Source organism: Apodemus sylvaticus, chromosome 3 (assembly GCF_947179515.1).
Source record: "Apodemus sylvaticus chromosome 3, mApoSyl1.1, whole genome shotgun sequence".
Lineage (NCBI taxonomy): Eukaryota > Metazoa > Chordata > Mammalia > Rodentia > Muridae > Apodemus > Apodemus sylvaticus.
In genome coordinates, this window is record NC_067474.1 from 56,056,156 (window position 1) to 56,065,866 (window position 9,711).

Consider the following 9,711-nt stretch of genomic DNA (forward strand, 5'->3'; position numbering starts at 1 on the left):
CACACAAATGAAAAAGGTGCCAAGAAAAAGAGCCTTCATCAGAGGCTGACTGTATTAGTACCCCAATATTGGATTTTCACTCTAGTATTGTAAAAAAAATAAATTTCTATTATTTAACCTGCCTTGTCTATGGTGTGTGTGTGTGTATGTGTGTGTGTTTTAGTGATAACCTGAGCTTAACAGATGTGCTAGTTGCTAAGGTTTCAAGTTGTCTGTCTTGGGGAAGGTAGTTTTGGGGTTGTACAGGCAAAGGTGATACTATGTTAAAATTTTAAGACAAGGGATAGGGAAGATAGGGATGTGTACCCATGTTGCATTGTGACTATTGAGACATTCCCCAGTCTCATTGCCCACAGACTTCACCCTTTTGATGTCTGAGGAATGTCCTGCTTTGATAGCCTTGGTTACTCCACAAGGACCTTACCTCAACACTGTTGCTTGGTTGTTTCTGCTTTCTCATCTGTTAGGGGATTACATTTCTATGGTTTCATAGGAACCCATACTCAAGCCATTGAGAGGAGAAGGGAAGGGCCAGTTCCCACAAGAGCTTGTTCCTTTCCTCTTCCTACTCAAATTCCTATCCTGTTCTGTTAAAGGGCCTCATAATCCTGAGGGCAAACATTCCAGCCCCATACTTAAGTACCAGCTCCCCATTCCTTACCTATAGCTTCCTCTTGGCCACCCTCTGGACCTGGTCCAGGCCCATGTGCATAGTCCTGGAAGCACCTTCCACAGGGCAGAGAATTCACTGCATTTTAGTTCTTTGGATATAGATCAAGAATAAGACAAATGGGCTGTGAGTGGGCATCTATGGTCACCCCTGTGACTCTACCTTTTGTCTAAAACTATGACTGGAGAAGGGTCAAGGCACCATGCTGTCCCAGAGAACTGTCTGTATTTGTTGTAGCCGTATTGCATGACTGGAGAGTGGCCCTCCTGCACTCCTCATCTTGCTAGTTTCTGCATCTTCCCAGGGCCTCCCCAACCCCATTTCTGTGAGCATCAGTGGCCTGCATGTAAGAGTCCTAATGGTATATTCATTTGCTTTCTAAAAGCAGGGGGCTGGCTCTCCATGAAGCTGAGACCATATTTATCTAGTATATTATTGAGTTGTCAGCAAGTTCTCAGAACCGAGCTTGGCATGAGTAAATATGGTGGGTTGCAGACAGAGGCAAAGCAGTATTTTAATGAAAAGAGGTTTGGTGGGACCCTCTATGATGACAGCTTTGAAACTCCTGGAGACCCTACTTAACACAGAGAGTCATGCTATGACCCACAACACTGCCACACTGGGAGGCATCATGTATGTAGGTCCTGGAGGGGAACAGAGTTTCTGTCCTTCCTTGTCCAGCTTGTGTGTTCCTGAGGGAAATGGTGGCCTGGTGACAATGACGAGAACTCAGGTTGATGGTGGTGCTGTCACAGATGAGGATACAATAGGAGCTGGGACTTCTTGTCAAGGGTGGGTATTCTTACATTGCTGAGATCTTTACAGTGTTGGGATCATGACAAGAGAGACTGACTTTCTTTTGGGGTGGAGCCTTGAATGGGCATGAGATTGAGAACTGCTTGATGAGCATGAGATTATAGTGACGGGGTTGATGGAAACAGGCTGAGGCTTCCAGGTTTGGAGAGTCTGAGATCCAAAGCCCTGGGGATCTAACTGACCTAGAACTCTAAGATTTGGCTACCAGGTTGGAGGCCAGGGAGGCTCAGGTTTTCTTCCCACTGGGGCCAAAGGAAAGAGTCCAAGATCCTAGGCACAGAAATGGGATAAGGTCTCCCTGGTCCTCAGAGGCAGTTCCTGCATCCTCCCTCTGCCTCCTGGAAACCCTTCAGGAAATAGAAATGGTTCCTGCAGGACCATGTCATCCAGGAGATATTACTGGTCTACTGACATGGACAAATGCTTTGTCCTTTAGACCGGGTCCTGGCAGGTTAGCACAGAGGCGCTCAGTCCCCTGTCCCACCAGTGGGCTGCCGCCCCTTCTAGAATCCACACACGCTGAACTCCCAGTCCTCTGCCTTCCATTTTTCTCTCCCTTTAGTCTCACCAGGTCCTGGCCTTGGGAGTAAGGAGAGGGCACGCACTGCATTCTAGTCCCGCATTCCATTGCGCTGACGTCAGGGAGCCTGGGTAGATTTCCTCCTTGAAGCTCTGGAATCTCACTGCCCTTTGCTGGAGAGTGTCAAGAGGCTGGCTGCCCTCCAGGGGCCATTTCTAGTCTGAGTTCAAGCACTGCCTGGGCCTTCCAGACGTCTTCTTCTTTTCCCCATGTCAGGTCCTCCTAGCAACGCCAGATCTTTCCACCCTAACTAGACATCAGTCACAGCCCTCTGGCCCTCCGTTCAAGTACGTCTGAACAGGCCCACGTGGGCTTCAGCCTCGGCTTGCTGCTTCCTGCTTTTGTGGGCTTGAGAGGCCACGCCCCTTCTCTGTTCCACAGTTTCGTTATATGTAAAATGGCAGGATTGATACCTACCTCACGGGTTATTTGAGGGCTCAATGATATAACACAGTGAAGGTCTGGGCTGCTACATGCTCACCATGTGGAAGCAGTGGTCATGCCTTCAGATGTGGCCCCGTCCTGCTGTTTTTTGTTTTGTTTCAGGAATGGGCCAATTACCGAAAGAAAGAAGGCAGTATGTGTTGGAGTGGAACCACACGGCCCACTGGAACCCTGGCTCTGACATTTTCCTCGCTGTCTAGCTTGAGCAGCTTTACCTCCCTTCTGTGCCTCACTTTCCCACCTATGGTGTGACACAGCAGTGCCCAGCACCTAGAAAGCTCCCATAGAGAATTAACTGTTACTACAGAGTCTCATTCATCCGCATAGACTAGGTCTAGGGAAGAGGGCATCTAAGAAGGTTGGTATCTGTTTTTGGAGGAAACTCCCCAGTTGGAAAACTTGCTCTTTTATGAGACCATTTCCAAGATTTTCTGCTGATTCTAAATTTCCCGGAGGGTAGAAGGGGGTGGCATGGGGTGGGGGCTTGCCGAGAATTTGAAATCAGATTATCAAAACCTTATGGAGCTAACTCTAGCCAAACACTCAATTCCACAACAGAAGTAGCCCCAGTTCCCTTGAGAAATGGATGTGTGCTCTATGTCCTGTGTGTTGTTCTCTCCCTCTCTCTCTCTCTCCCTCTCTCTCTCTCTCTCTCTCTCTCTCTGTGTGTGTGTGTGTGTGCGCGTGTGCGCGTGCGCGCGCGTGCGCGCGCGCGCCTGCGTACACATGTTCACATGCATTGGGAAAGGACTATTCTCAATTTGTTTGTTTTTTTCTTAATTGCATGTTGGGGCTAATTCCATATCAGCCGTGCAGAGCAATGGAGATGGATAAGGCCCAGTCCCTCCCCCCATCTGAAAAGGCTGGAACTCCCTGAGCAGCCATAGCGGGGAGATATTAGCTTCAGAGACCATGGGCCTTCAGGGACCATGAGTCTTTTAGAGCAGTAGATATCAACCCAATGCCATGCCTTGAGCCTGTAGTAGGTGCTGTGTGACCTTCCCAGGGAGGAAGGGGCCATGGAGAGGTATGCAAGACGCCTCCTAGCCTGTTAGGGGAGCTAGGATGTCAAGATGCCTGTCAGAGAACTAGCATTTTTGCCATTGTCAGAGACAGGCAAACAGAACTTGGGATAAATGGAGATGTAATCCTTGTCAACGAGTTCTAGAGAGACTGGGGACAGATGGACCCAGTGTGCTGAGAATGTCTGGGAGGGGGAGGTATGCCTCTCCACCCTGTTGTAGAGAGGTAAGAGAGTAAGACCCAGTGCTAAGGGGAAGTCCTTACAGCTTGGGTGTAGGAAACAGAAGACAGTAAGATGGAAGCTAATGGTAGAGGCGGGTGGTTTCTAATAGGTGTCTACTCCCTACATTTCTAATTTCCTAGGCTTTCCTAGTTAAGCAGGAGACTGCATGATGTAAGGTGTGCCATTGGCACCTAGATTTTCTTTCTTCCTTAGCATTAGCCTCTCCTTTGTTTCCAGAGTATGGCCCCTGGGTTGCTGAGCCTTTAGAAGCGGGAGGCTGAGTCTGAGATCTGAAGATGCAGGAGGTACATCTTTGGAAGGACTCAAAAGTTGCCCCTTTTCTGCTATCAGACACATGGCACAGAAACCCTGGGCTAGAGAATGTTGAAGGAGAATGACTTGTCCAGAGTCACACAGTGATAGGGTGGAAACTGGGTTGTGACACAGGTCCAGACACTGGGACCAAGACTTGCCATGGAGAAAATGTCCCAGGACCCCTGTCTGGTAGCACCTTGGGCAGGGCTGCCATCCTTGCCTCTTCACCAGAAGGAAGATTTATGTCTGCTTCGAAAGCAAGCTGACTTCTTCTTGGCTCCCCTGCGACCTGAGCACGATCTGAGGCAACATCTCCCATCTACATTAAGATGTCTTAATCTTTCGTCTGTGGGAGGCAGAGTTATTCATGGCTGGGTGACTTTACAGAGGGATTAATGGATTGGTACTGGGGAAGTGGGTATGGGGGTGGTGGATGGATGGAGGTCAGCTGGTAAGTGCATGTGTGGATGCATGAATGGGTGGGTAATTTCCCACAAGCACTAGAAACAATTTTCTAGCCATAGCAACTGTTCTGGGAAACTATCCCTATCCGTCCCATCCTTTGTGACTTGAGATACTTGAGGTTTTGAACACCTGTCTGTGGGAGAAGATGAAGAGGCCACCACGCTTCCCAAGGCTCTAGGCTCTTTGCCCCCCCTCTTCACCCCATTGTAACTCCCTCCTGCCACCTCTCCCACTGACACTCGAGCACTCAGACACCTGGATGTTTGAACACCTGCAAAGACAGGAAGGCCTGAGACCTGGAGAGGGGTGGGGGAGCACAATCCCCCCCATCCTCCTTTTAAGGGCTTGCCCACACAGGTCTGGCTTGGTTATTGGCTGGTGTATATCGGATGTAATGATGGCTTCTCTTCCCAGGCTAGGGAAAGAGAATCTGATCTTTTATCTGACTTTAGCAACTCAGACTCACCACTCCCATTGCACAGGCCCTTGGAGGTCACAGCCAGGAAGCTTCCCAAGCACAGAGCCACAGGGCTTTGTCCTCCAGACCCAGGAGACTCATTCCCTAAGACTTAGTGTTGCCTGTAGTCCCAGAGCCCGTGCGTACTGAAGGCATTTCCATGATGAATCGTGCAAACCTCCCTGACTGTTCTTTCTTCCGCCCTGTGGGCCTGTCTTCCTTCCCTGGTTCCCCATCTGTAACTTATTAGGTCTGGTGCTAGGATTGTTCTGATGGGGCTGAACCCTGCTCAGACTGTCTGAGATTAAAAAAATTGGTCTAGAATGGATTTAGGATGGATGAACTAGAAGATGGTGCTGTCCCCACAGCTGTTTGTCCCCTTCTCACACATCTGTTCATTCTCTAAGCAAATATTTATTGACTCCCTATCTTGTGCCAGGTGATCTGATCTGCTAGAAACCAACATAGATATGACTGTTGTCCAGGGAGAAGGACAAACTAGCAAAAATAGGTTACTGCAGTGAATGCTTGTGTGCCTGTGCGCACATGTGTGTGTGTGTATGTGTGAGTGTGTGCTTTATATGGGTGGTATGTAGGAGAGGAAAATGTGCAGAGCTGTGAGAATCTAGGAGGAAGCAAAGCTACCTAACTCACTGTGAGTCAGGGATGACTTCCTGGAGGAGGAAACATCCAGACCCGGCAAGGAAGCCAGTAGAGCAGAGGATGGGGAAGAGTGTTAGAGGGAGCACCTTGGGGATGAGGATGGGTTGGGAGGATGGGGGGGAGTTGAGAACTTCTCCCAGAGAGTGGAGCCATGCCTTCCAACCACCTTCTTATCCCCATTCTTAGTCCTTGAGACACCGGGATACATAAACGTCTGACTAGGTGGTGAAGACAGAAAAGTGAGGCTTCGGGGCTGGAGAGATGGCTCAGCGGGTAGGAGCACTGACTCTTCTTCCAAAGGTCATGAGTTCGAATCCCAGCCTCCACATGGTGGCTCACAACCATCCATAAAGAGATCTGACACCTACAGTGTACTTACATATAATAAATAAATAAATATTTAAAAAAAAAAAAAGTGAGGCTTCTTGTGAACTCTGCAAACCGATGCAAGCTTTGTGTGACTGAAGAGTGTGAGGGGCACAGGAAGGCCTGGGCCAGGTCCTTCACCGTGGGGCTGGCTCTGGGAGCATCGGGTGTTAGGTGGAGGCTGGGGAACAGACGGCTCAGAACTCAGGGTGGAAATAGATACTGCCGTTCCACCTCCTCCTTTCCTATTTCTGTCCTCCCGGGGCGAGAGAGAACAGACAGCCGACAGACAGATCCACGGTACCAAGCGACTTTATTGGAAGCACTGCAGTCTAGCCACGGAGAGGCCGTGCCCTAGCCACACAAACTCTCTTGTCCACACTCACATTCACATCCACTCTCTAGGCACAGACTTGGCTGGGTTAGGTCTGGGGCAGAGCATCAGGAGGCCTGGTCCTCTCTTCTTGTCCTTGGTTTCCAGGGCCAGAGTGATTCACATCTCTATACTCAAGACACAGGGCTCCATCTGGTCCTTTTGCCTTTGTTCTAAGAGGAGGGAGAAGAGGCAGGGTCACGGGCTGGAATCTCGGGGATTTGGAGGGTGGAGGCAGGGCTGAGGAGGAAGGGGCAGGCTTGCCTTCAGTCTTCGGATGATGCGTTCCACCCAGGGCTGGTCTGGGGGTGCACAGAGCTGGTAGCCCCTTAGTGTGGTGAACCTGTAGTCAGAGGTCAGAGAGAATAAACGCCCTGGAACCCAGTTTCCTAGAAGGTTCTAGAGTAAGGAGCAGAGGCGTGGAGACTATGTATAGGGGCCTGTTTCATGGGCGTCCATGAAAAGTGGGCTCAGCCGTGAGTCCAGGGTTAAAGCCATGGTATTATCAGCAAGGGCTCATGGGGGATGGGCCAGACATTCTTCCCACAAGCAACTCACACAACAGCAGGCACCCTGCAGCCATCTCGGATAAGAAGGTAGCGGAAGGCTTTCACGATGTTCCCAGGGATGGGGCGCTGGGTCACAGACAGGCAGCAGTCTTCTGCATCGTTAGCCCCGCCCAGAGCGGGGGCTGAGATAGAAAGGAGAGGAGACACGGAGACCATGAGGAAGGGAGGCCACAGCCCTGAGTGGCTTTAACAGCGTCTCGGTGTGTGTGATTGCTGGACCGGATGTTCAGCGTTCTGTACTACTGTGGCTATCTGCTGCTGAACATATTGACGTCTTCTAAGCCGTTCAGGAAATAACCATTTTTCTATGTACCCCAGTGCTGCTCTGGTCATACGTCCTTCCCCAGGTTTTCTCAGTTTTTACAGTGTTTCAGCAAATGGAGAGTTAATGGTAGCATGATGGGACAGGGCAGGCTTGCCTGACAGGGGAGGCTTGCCTGATAGGGCAGGCTTGCCTGACAGGGGAGGCTTGCCTGACAGGGGGGGCTTGCCTGACAGGGGAGGCTTGCCTTGGCTGAGGCTCCTTCAGGCTTACCAAGCACTACAGAAGATGACTGCTAAGACCTAAGAAGCTGAGACCTAAGATCACATGAGCCCAGGAGATTGAGGCTAGCCTGGGCAACATGGACAGACCCTTTCTCAAAAACCAAACTAAGCCAAACCAAACCAAGGCTCCTAAAAAAGCAACCCCCAAAAGGGGAACAAGTTACTAAGCGTGCCTTCAGTATGTCTTGTTCTCTCAGACAGAAGCAAACACACAGCAAAGCTCTCACCCCCATAACCCCAGTGGTGTGATTGAAACCAGGTTTTCACACAGGCGAGGCAAACATTCCACCCACTTAATTATAGCCTTAGGTCCCCCAAGGAAGATATACAGTGCCTTCCTCCTGCTGCCTGGAAGCTGAGGTATGAGGACATGGACCCCCACAGAGGGGGAACAGCTCTAAGTTCCAGGACATGCCAGAGCTGAGCCACATTGGAATTCGGGGATACAGGCACACTCATATTGACGGGCACACACAGAAGGCATAGGGAGCCCCTGGATCCTCTGACTCTGAACTGGCAGGGTCTTTCATGACCGTTGTAACAGTCCAGGATCTAGACGCTGTCCACAGGTCACTGTGACCCCCACCTTAGTCATCTCCCAAGCCTTACCTGGGACGGTCCAGAGAACCAGCAGGCTGAAGGCCAGTAGGGGGGTCACACGGGGTGCCATGGAGGTGATCTGAGGCAGGCCACAGAGAGTGAGTGAGACCGAGAGACGGTGCGCGCAAGAGGTAAGAGGCCGGGGCTCGGACGGGTTCACAGGGGAGTGAGTGATGGGAATGTGAGTGTGGTGTGAAGGGGTTCAGGGACCGGGCAAGTGAGCCTGTGTGTGCCCGGGTGAGCCTGTGTGAGTGAGGCTGCCACCAGCCCCAATTTATGTCTTGAGCTTTCACTTTCTATTCCAAAATTCCCCTCGATGGCCCGTTCTGGGTCTTCCCCTTTACCCCCCTCTGCCCCCCATTTTTTATGGCAAAACATGACCTTGGCTTCCTTCTTCCCCCCACTCAGAGTTCCCCTCACCCCATCCTCTGCTTTCTTTGGCTTTAGCTCTGAGAACAGCAGTCTGCATCAGTCTGGGAAAAAATTGTGTATCCGGTCAGTTCCAGGGAGGGCTTGCGCTGTCCTCTGGATGGTGGCATTAGCAAGGCTAGAGTTAGAGCTGAGAGGGCTTCTCTACATCCTCACGACTTTCTTCCTTCTGATGAGGCCAGTTTTGAAGTCATCTCCATGGTGCCGTCAGAGCAAGTGTGAGAGCCTTTCCTTGTCATCTCAGTGCCTTCCAACACAGCATCTGGGGGCCAGTCCCTCTCTCGGAACAGGCCGAGCTGGAAGGGAAGGTTCCTAAGGAGAGAGCCCAGGCCCCCCAGCCCACAACTCAGCTCCCTGCGAATCAGCTCCCTGGGTCCGCAGGCATTGTACAGTTTCTCAGATCCAATGCCTAGGTCAGGGGAACATCTGGAGGGAGCACGGGCTGGAACAGCCCCTCCATCTTTCCCTTCTCTCAGTCCTGGGAACGCAGAGGGGATTTCTAAGCAGGGGGGCTGGCCAGCTCCTTCTGAGACAAATCCCTACATTTCAAGGAATTGACATATCGGGAAGGAATAAGCAATTTCCCATACTTGTGAGAAAGACCAGAAGACTGCAAAAGAACAGCTAATATATGGGGTGCCCACCCGGCCCCGTGTACCCACACTTGGGGTCCTGTGTAGTGTGTGTTGGACGAAACATCCATGTTCGTGTGCACACCATGCAGAGGCCACAGGCTGATATCAGGGGCCTCTCGTGTGACTTTACACCTTAGTTCTGGAGACAGGGTCTCTTAGTGAACCTGGAGCTCATTGGCTTCCCAACACCAGCTGTGACCAGCTGTGACCAGCTGTGACCAGCTGTGACCAGCTGTCTGCATTGTGCTCCCCTTTGTCTCTGCTTCCCCAAGCACAGAGATTTCAGGTGTGTGCCACCCTGTGCCTACTTTTTAAGGTGGCTTCTGGGGATCCAAATCCAGACCCTCATGCTTCGTACCAGGCCCTTCGCTGTCAGAGCCATCTCTCAAGCCACTGGCGTGTGCCCGGGAGGGGGTGGCCACGTGTCACAGCACAGGAGTGGAGGTCAGAGGTTAACTCTGAGGGCGTTGGTTCTCTCCTACCATGGTAGAGATCCTGGGGATCAAACTCAAGTCATCAGATGAGATGGTTTGTATT

At 51.2% G+C, this 9,711-nt stretch overlaps 1 protein-coding gene across 1 annotated transcript; it reads right to left on the bottom strand.

The window, feature by feature from the left end:
* Positions 1-6,318: 6,318 nt before the first annotated feature.
* Ccl19 (C-C motif chemokine ligand 19) lies at positions 6,319-8,389 on the bottom strand. The gene is made up of 4 exons (XM_052176307.1): positions 8,120-8,389; positions 6,954-7,086; positions 6,660-6,738; positions 6,319-6,568 (listed from the first exon to the last, which is right to left on the bottom strand). The coding sequence occupies exons 1-4, from the start codon at positions 8,178-8,180 to the stop codon at positions 6,530-6,532; spliced, it is 312 nt and encodes a 103-aa protein (XP_052032267.1). The 5' UTR covers positions 8,181-8,389; the 3' UTR covers positions 6,319-6,529.
* Between the last annotated feature and the right edge of the window lie 1,322 nt (positions 8,390-9,711).